The sequence below is a fragment of the Anabrus simplex genome, chromosome 5, assembly GCF_040414725.1.
Source record: "Anabrus simplex isolate iqAnaSimp1 chromosome 5, ASM4041472v1, whole genome shotgun sequence".
Taxonomy (NCBI): Eukaryota; Metazoa; Arthropoda; class Insecta; order Orthoptera; family Tettigoniidae; genus Anabrus; species Anabrus simplex.
The window spans coordinates 243,049,214-243,062,381 of record NC_090269.1 but is presented as its reverse complement, the minus strand read 5'-3'; the positions used below and the strand labels follow the sequence as shown (position 1 = coordinate 243,062,381).

At 39.4% G+C, this 13,168-nt stretch overlaps 1 protein-coding gene across 4 annotated transcripts in view; it reads left to right on the top strand.

Annotated features, from left to right (window-relative positions):
- Positions 1 to 10,082, top strand: part of LOC136873947 (E3 SUMO-protein ligase EGR2) — a 135,762-nt gene extending 125,680 nt beyond the window's left edge. For all 4 annotated transcript variants that reach the window (XM_067147332.2, XM_067147330.2, XM_067147331.2 and 1 more), the window contains exon 3: positions 6,999 to 10,082. In XM_067147332.2, coding sequence (XP_067003433.2) covers positions 6,999 to 8,407 — 1,409 coding nt within the window. In that variant the 3' untranslated portion in view covers positions 8,408 to 10,082. The remainder of the gene's footprint in view (positions 1 to 6,998) is intronic.
- Positions 10,083 to 13,168: the final 3,086 nt, after the last annotated feature.

The window sequence follows — 13,168 nt, the reverse complement described above, 5'->3', positions numbered from 1 at the left end:
CCAGCTCTATACCCTATGTGGAGGGATGTGATTACTATTGTGTGTTTCTGTGATGGTTGGTAGTGTGGTATGTTGTCTGAATTCTAAGAGGAGAGTGTTGGAAAAAACACAAACACCCAGTCCCCGAGCTGGAAGAGTTAATCATACGCGATTAAAATCCCGACCCTCTGAACTGAAGGCTTCAACGATGACCATTCAGCCAAGGAGCTTGACTGAAAGACCAAGTCTCTAATGCCCTAATATCGTTGCACCGGAAGGAGATTGCTTAGAATGTCCTAAGCTCCTAAAACTTATCAACTCTAATAAGGTAACACTGACTTGTTTGTTGAGATGTGTTCTGTTCCTTGCGCTGCTATTTGTGGCATTGCAGCTGCAATTACAAAGAGCTGTCGCCTCAACGATGGGTGCACAACAACTAGTTCTTCCGTTACGGTAACAGTACAGGACTTACCGAAGTACGTAAAAGAGAAATACTGACCGACTCGTTAACGATTTGTCAGGATAATCCCATGCCTAGTCCTTCCCGCGTAAGATTACGGAGAATTGCTTTCAATGGACAGGAAAAGATGGACTGTTCTTTATCAATGAGTTGATCTCCGCGTTACTGAGCCTGCCGTCTGGCCCTCAAGAGCGATGGCAAGTTCAGAGAACTACGCGAAATCGATAATGGTATCAGTGCCCTGCCTGCTACAGTGTGCGCAGCAAAATTTATTGATTTGTAACAAATAGTGGTCACTGCCACAATCTGGCAGAGAGAAAGGGAACTCCTCTCCTTAGTATACTGTCACATCACCAGTTCATGGGATACCTGAATTGCCACTGAGAATAGAACAGTTATACGTAGAAGGAGAGGATTGTTTTACTTGCCAGAGTTAGAAGAGAGATCAGGTCTCTGAGGAGCTGCTGCTGCTGATGATGATGATGATGCTTGTTGTTTTAAGGGGCCTAACATCGTAGGTCATCGGCCTCAATCCTTTGCCGAGCTGTCTAATATGAGAGGTAAAGGACCCGGTAAGGAAAGTTAAGCAATATGGCTGAGGAAGTCATCATACTGAGTACGTTACATTCAATAATAATAATAATAATAATAATAATAATAATAATAATAATAATAATGGTATTGGTTTTACACCCGACTAACTACTTTTGCGATTTTTGGAGACGACAAAGTTCCCGAATTTTGTCCCGTAGAAGTTCTTTTATTTTCCACTAAAGCTACCGACACGAAGCTGAGGTATTTGAGCACCTTCAAATACCGTAAGACTGAGCCGGTCTTGCACCCGCCAGCTTAGGACACTGCTCACTTACGTGACATTAAAAAATCTGCAAGCTCTCTGGCTGGACAGCAGTCACTCGACAAATATAATAAGTGACTCCAGGTTTCGTTTTAGGTTTTTGTATTAGTTAATTAACTGCGCTGACAACAGCGGAAGCATCCAGAAGTGTAGAGTCATAGTCTGTACATTACCTCATTTATAATTATTGTTTGTCGACGTTTTTCCTCAGTTGTGTAACGTCCTGATGTGAATTACTTTCAGTGGACAGGAGAAGGTGAACTGTTCGTATCAATGAAACATGTTTATGCAATAAGCGCTCAGTATCAAACCTCGTACCGAACGCCTTAATGCTAAGCATAGATTGTGTCAATTAGACCATAAAAATACAACCACTTGCTGAGCACATTATCCAGGATCTGCTTATGAACTTGTCCACCCTGAAGTGGGCCTCACCAGTCACTAGCTTCGGTCTAGACGGTCTCTTAAGTGCTTGTCTGTTGCACAAACTTTTGACTTTACTATGGCTAGATTTCTGACTTACTTTGAGGTGAAGTAGACACTATCACTCATAGACAGCGAGTGTGTCTCGCTAAGTTATTTGGGTGATTTTGTTGCTAAAGATGGCTCTACCCGACAAGAAATTACAAATCTCATTGGTCAAAACATCAAGCAACAAAATACTCGTTATGAAACACACGAATCACACTTATTGTAGAACACACGAATCACAAAGGGACAAACATCAGGATGTAATAAACTATCGTTGAAGGTGCGATACATGGTGGATGTAACATCATGTAAGGGAAGAGAAAAGTCCTGTCGTTATAAACTATCAGGACTATAGGCTTTGTTACAAATTAAATTACGAGTATATCTATTTCAATTCTTACGGTCGTTTATTTTGATTTAATTTGGGTCTTGAAAATAAGTAAACCGAATTTCATGTGAAAATTAGTTGTTTCAAGACTGATGTAATGTTAATTGGAACAAATCCAAGAGGACTGAATGTCAGGTAGGTGATAAGAAACTGGAAGCTGTGGATCACATCAAGTATTTAGGATGTGTATTCTTTCAAGACGGTGGTATAGGAAAAGAAATCGAATGAAGGTGTTTCAAGGCTAGCACAACGAGCTCGCAGCTATGAACAACCGTATTCTGAAAGAAAAAAGTCAGCTGTCGGAAGATATTTCTTCTACATCGGCCTATTTTCAAAGTGACTTGTTATACAGAAGTGAAAGGGGGAAGACTCATGATATGTTATTCGTAACTTGGAAGTACCAAACATTTAAGAAGTAAAAAATGGTTGGTGATACAAACAGGTGGGAATATGGCAAGAGGGTACTCGAAATGATGAGATAAAGGCTAAGTTAGGAATGAACTTAAATGATAAAAATATGCGTATGACTGTGGTCATGTGAGGCGAATGGAGGAGGATAAGTTACGTAGGAGAATAACAGGCTCGGTACGGCGGGTAAGAAAAGCAAAGTGAAACTATGTGATAGTGGTAAGATTCAGATTTTAATTATCTTAATATAAGTGGTGTGGAACTAAACGAGGTTACAAGGCAAACGGAGGATTGTGCACCGAAATCCGGAGGCTAAGACAGAGCGCTGAAAGACGTGACAGTCTATAATGACAATTTTGTATGTATGTATGTACGTAGTACGTGTATTAAGTTTACGAAAAATAATTACCGGGCTTCCTCAATTCAACTACCATAACCAGTAATTTTCTTCTGCCTCCTTATTCTATACACTTTTTCTAAACAGTGTTTCGTATCAATAATTAGTGTTACAACTTTGCCGTCTCATGGGAGAAGGAGCGACCCATGACTTACCTGGATGTACAAATATTATCTCTCTAAAACAAGGAAGTGGGTGAATAGTCTGGTTCTTGGAAGTCTGTATTGAAAGAAGGAAAGTACGAGGCAAATGCATTTAAGACTGCATTAAAGAAGGCAGAAAAGTGCCTTATGAGGAACTTGTCATGCCATAAAATATGATTATAATAAAGTTTCATCGTAACACAACTGTTGAGCACATGAAGGGCAAGTTATTAACAATGGAAGCAAAATATTTTGTAGTTTGCTAAAAGGAAAAAAACCCCGAGTAATTTGAAGTAATTCCTTTCCACTCCTGAAGATTGAATTGTGGTATTTAAATTGAAAATCTGATGTTTTAAGGTACAGTGGATCTGAATGGCTGTGTAATATGTTTTAATTTAGAATATCTACAAGGATATGAGGGATGCCTCTGTGGCTCAGGCGGCAGCGCATCGGCCTCTCGCCGCTGGGTTCCGTGGTTCAAATTCCGGTCACTCCATGTGAGTTTTGTGCTGGACAAATGGGAAGAGGGACAGGTTTTCCTCCGGGTACTCCGGTTTTCCCTGTCGTCTTTCATTCCAGCAACACTCTCCATTACCATTTAATTTCATCTGTCAGTCATTAATCATAGGCCCAGAAGAGTGCGACACGTATCAGCAGCCGGCACAATTCTTATCCTCGCCGCAAGATAGGGGCTTCATTCATTCCATCCCTAACCCGGTCAGTGACTGGACAATAGGTTGTAGGTTTTTTTCTTCTCTTTTCTACAAGGATATCTGAACATTTTCACTTCATTAGTAAACATTTGTTACAGCCTTTGATAGTTTCAGATCTTTCGGGTCTTTTTCTTAAAATGTACCGGATTTTAACTTCGGCCATATCTACCTCCGTAGTGTAACGTTTAGCACTTATTAGCTTCCGTTCTCAGAGGGCCGGGTTCGATTCCCGGTACTACCAGAGATTTAAGAATGACAGGACGCGGCTGGTATGTTGTTAAAATATTACATGCAGATTATCTTCATTGGGGTTGTGCCTGAAAAGAAGCTCACGAAAGGACACAAGTTTCCGTTACTCTACTCTACTTAGGTCATGTAGTCAAAAGCTTACAGGTCCCTCTTCTTCTTCTTCTTCTTAACAAACACATTGCAGTTGGGAGATATCCCGGTTGTAATGTCTGCTTACAGTAGTATAGCACTGAAATTACATTAAAAACATTAGTTGTGTAAATTGTTCCTGTCCTTTTGCCAATTAGGGCCATCACTTGTGAATATGGTGCAGTTTTACAGGCGGGCGCTCTTCTTGGCGTCAGCCGTATATGGAGAGAAGTAATGTATGTTGCGTGTCCCTGCGGTGATTGGTAACGTAAAGATGAAGAAGACACAAACATCCGGTCTCCGAGGTTGAGGAATTAACCCAACCCAGTTAAAATTTTCAGCCAGGCCGGGGATCGAACCCAGAGCCCTCTGAACCGAAGGCCAGTACGTCAGTAGGCAGACGAAAAGATGAATTACATAACAACAAATGATATCACATGAAAATAAGTTGTATGATAAGAAAGGAGAAGAATAAAACAGAAATATACATTAAAACAAGGATGAAAAAATAAACATTACTTACGAATAGTGCAATATATTAATTAGAAGAATTTAATGCGAAATTTACAGGAGATAACTTAACATGTCTCCTTGCATATACCATAATATTATTACAACTTAGTTTCTCAGGAATACACTCAATATTTCTAAAATATAACTTAAAATATTCCATTACGAGCAGTGTAATGTAAAAAATACAACATGATCGACTAGAAATTTACAGGGAAACTTCAGTACTCCTACACAGAGGTAGACTGACATACTACAAGTTTAACTTTGTAAGTACAGCACCGTCACATATATATTTACCCGCGATTTACAGGATACCGAAGCCATTCTTTGAATTATTCTTTATAATTTAGGAAAAGTCTCTTAAGACGTGTGTAGGTTAAGACTTATGTAGGTAAACCATTCCAATTGTCAGTTCCACGATTTACAAACGAGTATTTACCAGCGTTTGTTTTCTACGGACTACTTGTTACTGTGCATCAATGATTGTCCCTGCTTATGTAAACAGGGTTTCCACGCAATTGTCCACAATTACTTATTTGAATAGCTTCAAAATGACTCTCATTTCCTGAATTCAAGAAAGGATGTAACTAAGTACCCTTAAAATTTATCCTAATTAATTGTTATATATAGAGAGTAATGGATTCTATTTGTGGAGCGAGGCTAAGAATAGCCGAAGGTGTCACTGTACAGAGAGGAAGGTATCTATAAGGTAATGGCCTGAGGTTTCAAGTTCTCAGCTACACACCTTAAAAAAAGTGGAGTAGAAAGAAATGCAGGCGATTTACTGCTCCAAGAGATCTCGAACTGGTTCCCTCCGTGTAGGGTGGCAGCTGGGATGACGTGGTCAGCTCTAACGGGACGTCAGGATGGGCAGGCGTGGGCTCTCACTGCTAGCTTTTTCCAAATTCGTAGTTGAACACTTCCTTCTAAGATTCTAAGTTCCTTCTTTTTTAATGTTGTTTCGGCTGTATACCTAAATGGCAAAGAATTTGTTGATCACTGATGATTCACTTTCTTAGGGTAAGGTACAATTATAGACATCATTCCAATGTATGCATTGAACATAATAATAATTAGTGTAGTCTACATCAGAGCTTGAGTCGAAGTCTACAAAAAAAGAGTAACTAACCAAGAAAAATAAACAAACTAACGCATATACAGGCTGCGTCAAATGCAAGATATAGGTTATATTACAATAATATTGCATAATAATTAACTATGATCTCATGTTGTCGAGGATAATAATTTTGAATCCCATGATGTTAATGAAGTGCAGAGGTAAATAGTGTATTACAAATTACGGAATTATTTACGAATAATAATAATAATAATAATAATAATAATAATAATAATAATAATAATAATAATAATAATAATAATAATAATAATAATAATCTAGAAACGAGACTTCCCTTTCTGGGGTAGCATTTAGCGCTGGAGTTATTCAACCATCACCAGCACGGAGTACCAGGTTAATTCCCGGGGAAAAACGTGGCTAGGCGCAGGGTTAACCATGCTCTTCCACTTCGTGCCGAGGTGACGAAAAGTGGATTTATTCACTTTCAGTTCCTCATAGGGCCTTACATTTGCCTGTCCAGAGATGACTTTGGCTTAGAAGAAGTGAATATCGATGAGGGATAAATACAGGAAGGATGAGTTAAAAACTTTAGGAATTTTGGCACGGGTTTGTGTAAAAGGGCGTGAATCTGGGATAAAATGGCAGCTAAATGGTATAAAAGTGATCCATAGGTGGCCTTAGCGTTGAGTGAACGATGGATGGAATAAATGAATACGTGTTCAAAATGTTTATGAAATACTTTCCGTTTTAAGAGACTCGTTGTGATAGAAATCTGTTTTGTAGTCTTGTTCCAGTAATACTACTGACACTGGCGTTTCTCATTTATCTGTAAGCACTTTCAAAAATCAGATTACTATTTTAGCAGGTATTCATCCAAATGCCTTACTCAGCTACGTACCAGACCAATTTAATATAAACTTTTCAGTGACTGTATTTGTATTATCGGTCCAAAAAATGAGCTCATGTTCCCCGCATTTAATATTTTATCAGAATTTTATTATTTATCAACATGTGTCCATGTAGATACAAACTATGTGGATATCTACCACTTAGGTTCAATTGTTTATGAGAAAAGTGTAGCCTACCTGCCAGGAACTTAGTGTATATAATACCATGCGCTCTTTTTTTGGTATGATCCACTGTACACAAATGCTTATAACATTGAATGGCTTTGTTCTTCAGGTTGTTTACTTTTTTGTTTCTTGGTATTGCAGGTTCCTTGGAACCTGAGGAGTTGGCGGCCAGCCCTTCTTGTCACAGCCCCGTTGCGGCCGAGGCGGAAGGTGGCGAGTCCCTGGCGTGTCCGAAGCACGAGACAAGTATTTGCAGCAGCCCAGGCGATAACGACGACTCCAGCAACACGAGCAGTATCGGCATGTACCCAGGCCCGCAGCACACGGGTACCTCTTCGGCGGGCGCTGGTAAAATCAGCTACCGAGGCATCTTCGCCACGTCTGGCACACCCGTCTCCATGGGTCCCTCCACTGGCCTCGTCACGTCGGCGTCGCAGTCACCGTCCGCTGCCACACAGTGGATGCTACCCAGCCCCGACAAACCACTTCTACAACCTTTCTTTGGGCTCCAGCAGCCACAAGGGTCATACCCTACCTCCAGTGCTAGTCCCGTCACCGGCCACTACGACGATCGTCAACAACAGCAGCAACAGACAGAACTGTTAGGCATCAGCATCGACAACTTGGCGTTGAAGCAACCTCCTACGTACCCCAGCTGTAGTGGAGGTGTAACAACCCTCGACGTTACGCAACAGCAACAGGATCTTGTGTACCGTCAGGGCCCTCTAGTGGCTCCAACCGCTAAGTACCAGTGGTTGGATACGGGGGTTGTTCCCGAGTATGGAGGGTCAGCGGGACCCTCAGGACTTGTGCCGAAACAGGAACCGTTTAGTGGCGGTGGTGGTAATCCTGGTGGAGGAGGGGGAGGGGGTAGTGCAGGGACAGAGGTTCAGCAAGGACAGCAGCAGCAACAGGGATCCTCGAATAACCAGAACTTCAATGTTCAGCTAGCCGAATATAACCCGTCCACAAGTAAAGGACACGAAATACTGTCGCAAGTGTATCAACAGTCCCCCGTACCTCTCAAACTGGTGCCAGTGAAGCCGCGAAAATATCCTAACCGGCCGAGTAAAACGCCTGTGCATGAGCGACCTTACGCGTGTCCAGTTGAAAATTGTGATCGGCGATTTTCGAGGTCGGATGAACTAACGCGGCACATTCGTATCCATACAGGACAGAAACCGTTCCAGTGTCGGATCTGTATGCGGTCCTTTTCGCGTTCGGACCATCTTACTACCCACATTCGGACTCATACGGGAGAAAAACCATTTTCTTGCGACGTTTGTGGCCGCAAGTTCGCGCGGAGTGACGAGAAAAAGCGACATGCCAAAGTGCATTTGAAACAGCGCATGAAGAAAGATAGCAAGTTGGTCGCTGCAACGTCATCGAGTGGTACAGGAAGTGGAGGTGGGACGACGCATATGCACCACCACCTGCACCACCACCATCACCACCCGCACCACCAAAGTGCTGGCGCGAGTGGCTTGCAGCAACAGCATCAACAGGGGGATGACACCCTCACGTTGCCTGTTGTTACCACATCCTTGTAAACCATCCCCCTTCATCTCTCAAAAACTGTTATGTGGAAATGTGTTCTCTTTTCGTATTCGTAACTGCGTTGACTGTGATTTTCTCAACATAGCGAAAATATTCTTTTATGTAAAAATATTTAAAGAACTGTTGTAGCCTGAGCTCGGAGAACGAAGTGGAAATTGTAATGTCTCTTTCCTGTCGGTTGCTTGTTCGTTTCTTGTTGTCAATTTGAAGAGGAAATGTATAAGTTAATGTTGTATGTGTGTTTGTTGCTGCTCTTTTTGTAAAAAGAGACAAAATGACTCACTTGTTTAAAAATATGGTCTCTCTTGCACGGCACAGCACAAAAAATCCTATTTTTGTAATAAGTTTCAGTTTAGCTGAGTCTTACAAAGCTGTGTGTATGTAACGATGTAATCAATCCGTGCTTTACGTTGTTTTTAAAGATGCTAGCCGGTAAAAGGCTTTAACATAGAAGAGAAAGAATAACAAAATGGCTTTAATTAATTGAATAAGATACAGTGCTGCATATATAAATATATTTACAATTGTTACAAACTTTTACGTGTTGCCAAATAACCAGAGTTAAGTTCAACATTCCGTATAAGTAGTTTTTTAAAATCGAGATTAGTATTTTTTTTACAAAATGTTGGCTATAGAGAAATAGTTATTTAAAAAATAACTATATATTATATATTTTGTTTTTTGACACTCAAAATTTGAGAGAATTAGAACACTAAAATGTAAAAGAATTAACCAGTAATTTTACATTAGATACGGTCATACACGCACACACAGGATCACAAAGACATAGGAAAAATTGTTTGTGGAGGCTGTCAGGATCAAAATGTTGAAACCCCAGTGCCGGGAATTTGCCTTATATACAGTATCTTTAGCTTTAGCATCTCTCCTTTGTTGATGTTTCTAATTTGTTGTAAACTAAGGTGTTGCCGACGTTTTGGTCCATCCAGTCTTCTAACTGTACCCGCTGTTCTTATCTTGGAGGGATGCTAAACCTACGGAAGTTATTCTCAGAGAAAGTATATTGTAGAAGAAAGAAAAGAACTATGAAGCTGAGGACGCCTTTTTCGTATGAGATATATATATTTAAAATGTTGTTAATAAGTGGAATAAAACCACTGGAAAAATGAAGTGTACAAATTTTAGGCCTAAAAGCCACAATAGCCAAATAAAAGTTTAAAAAACCCGTAAAATTGTAAATAAAGCAGAAATAAAACTATATTGTATATAGATATATATAAATGGATTATCTTGTTGAATTCCTTCAGACTGCTGTTGTTGTTCGATACCCCCATTCAATTGTTGTGCAGGAATTTAAATCATATTCTTTTTTTAAAGAATTACTTTTGTCAAACTGTGTCAAACTTGGACATCACAGCGCAGTTCCTTGGTCGGTGGGGTATCATGATGCTCTTATATAAATGTGATATTTGCAGAATATTATAAAAAAAAGAACATTGTATACATAGCATAAAAATTCACTCAAAATCATATTTATTTGTACATTTTCCTCTCTTTCTCTTCCTCTCTTTTACTCTGAGCATTAGCTGTGAACGTTGATGTTTTCTCAACAAAACTAAACAATTAAATGGCTGTAATGTGTTAAATATTATAATATGTTGAAGAGTCTATAATTTGAAGAAAGAGAGAAAAAATATACAGTGCTGAACTAAATAATCTTTGTTGATAATTTTACACCTTTCCTTCTTATCTTCCACACTACCATCGATGTTTGTTAGACTAGATTAAGAAATTTCAAACTTTGGTTTAAATAAAGCAATTAATTTCGAATTTAAAATGATCCAGGGGTATTATTATTTTGTTTCTGGTATGAAACTTGGGTGCTTAGTTTGGGAAGGTCAAAAGAGTCATTTGTAGTATTATTGTTGTGAATTAATTGAAATCCTATATTGTTTTTATACAGTTTGTTCTACGTCGCACCGACACAGATATATCTTAAAGCGACGATGGGATAGGAAAGGCCTAGGAGTGGGGAGGATACAGTCGTGGCCTTAATTAATGTACAGCCCTAGCATTTCCCTAGTGTGAAAATGGGAAACCACGGTAAACCATCTTCAGGTCTGCCGACAGTGAAGTTCGAACCCACTGTCTCCCGGATGCAAGCTCATAGCTTCGCGCCCCTAACCGCACGAGCAATTCGCCCGCTGTGCTTACATTTTTACAACATTTGTGTTAGGGTAAGTGGTTTCGCATCTTAAAACAACTAATCTTCTCATTCGTTAACTGAAAGTATTTCGGAAAATTTTCGACTATTTTAACAATGGATGCTAATAAATTTGAGTAACATATAGCTCCACGTTTGTGTAAAGCTTGAAGTTAACGAGGTTAAAAGTGATTGCGCATGTGTGATTTAAATGTTTCTGCAGAATACAGTATTTTAATAATGCCCACACAAGCGAGAAAAACGGTAGCTAGACGTACACCAAAGTTAGGAGATTCTTCTTCCACGCCGGGGGCCGATGACCTTCGCTGTTAGGCCCCTTAAAACAACAAGCATCATCATCTTCCAGGCCTTTTTCCAATTTCCTGGAGTCGGCACTTTGTTTTGATTTTCTGACGTCAGCCATATGTATTACTTGTTATTTGTGGTGTGATGTGCTGTGTTTAGACGAAGATTTGTATTGTGACGAACACAAACACCCAATCACCGAGCCAGGAGAATTTACCGGACGCAGTTACATTCCCCGGCCCGGCCGGAAATTAAACCTAGGGCCCTTTGAACAGAAGGCCACTACGCTGACCATTCAGCCATGGAGCCGAACAAAATTTTTCGCGTGTACGCTAGTGCAAAAATCTCATTTTCGTTTGTGTGGCCATTTTTGTTCCAACATCTCAAACAGTAACCCCCACAACCTCCTTAAGTTTAGGTATAGCCAGGTCCGAACTGGGATACACAGGACATGTCACATTTCTCTGTTAATATAAACTGTTTACAATACAGTACACAGGTTCCTACAATTAGAAATATCACATACGGTATTTTATGTTTCACGTGCCTTTACCGTACGAATAAATAACAGCAGAGTTATTCACAATTATTATATATTTCAAGACGTTTTGATCATCTTAGGAAGTATTAGTTCTGTCCAAAATGTGTAGGCCTACATAAGAAATTATGGAGGATCCTATTTCCAGTCTTCTATAATGAATAGATTTTTACCGTACGAGCTGTAATAATGGCAATATTCAGGAAAAATTCATGTGCATAATAAGTCCATCAACGGCAAGTTTCACATCCTCTTCAGTCCTGGTAGAGGATCTGGATCAATTTCAATAAACTTAAAGTGATAAATATATGAATGATACATCGACATAGTATTACATATTTCTAGAAAGGTAAGTTAAGTAAGAAGCTAATGGTTTCCTAGCCGATTTATTATACTATCCTCATTTTTCATTCATATGATTCCTTCTAGGCTTTTGTTCAGATTAAATACAGCTTTAAGTACTTTTTATCTTGGCCAAGTTATTTCAAGTCACTGTTGCGATAGAATGGCTGTTGTTACAGGTAAATTGTAAATTTGATTAAGAGATGTATTTCCTTTAATGAGTTCATCATTTAATATTTCGTATTTCCTACTTTTTAGAACACTAGCTACAATATAACGAGTGGTCCACCAGCCATTTATAATTCCTGAAGGTATGCAGCTGATTTAACACTGATAGCCCTTAAGGTCGATATTGCTCTGCTTGCTACAAGTATGCCAGCCACGTAAAACAGATAAGACTTGCACAGGAAAAAGACCTATATGCTACATTCACACCAATATAAAGGGTCCATTCTAGAAACAAGTGTATTCTTTCTTCTACAGGACTAACTAGTTAATCATCTTCACACAGTGCATAAAATATGAACATTTGTTAGGTACTTTGTACTGCCTACAGTACCTATTTATTTAGTAAGCATTCTTTTATATTTTCATGCAGGAATTGAGTGGCAAGTTTTATTAGATAAGATGATGACTTTTGGTGTTTTTTACTTAAGCCCATAAAGAGGCAAAGCTCAGCCATCATATAAAACAAAAATGGTGATAGAAGTGAAATACAGTAAATTGCCATAAATGCCATAAAACAACCTTTTTCGTAGGGTTTCAAAGAACGTGGTTGTGCGAAGTTTCACAACATACAATTTAGAGAAAGTAAGTGGTTAGTATTAAAATAGCAATCATCATTGGAGTATTATAAATAACGTTGTACAAACAGTTCAAAGAGGCATGGAAAGATCGATGCTGTGTTTCTCGAGAAGAGGCACAAAGAGTGAACAGGTTACATACGCTCAATGATTAAGGTTACTAGTATCATTCAAAGGGTGGCAACACTGGAATGACAGCAGACTGTGGATGTGGCTCATAGAAGAGACTGTCGTTGCACAAAAATTGTACTTCAATGGAGCTCTAGGAAATACCACTGGCCAAGAGGAAGACCAGCGGACCGACGAGAAGGGAATCACGGAGATCTGCTGGAGTTTACTGGCAGATAATTGGCCAAGACCGTAGTGGCTGGAAAGGATTCACAGACTTCCAGAGGCCAAATCATATAAAGATAGAATTGGCTGATGATGATGATCAGAGTTGGGAAGTAATTGAGTAAATATAATCGCATTACTTGTAACGATTACACTCTTAGTAATTGTTATTTGTAATCATTACTTTTTACAAAAATAATTTCTACTTGTAAATTACTTATTGAAATAGTCCGGATCCAAGACTAAATGGCTAGTGTGCAGACCTTTGGTC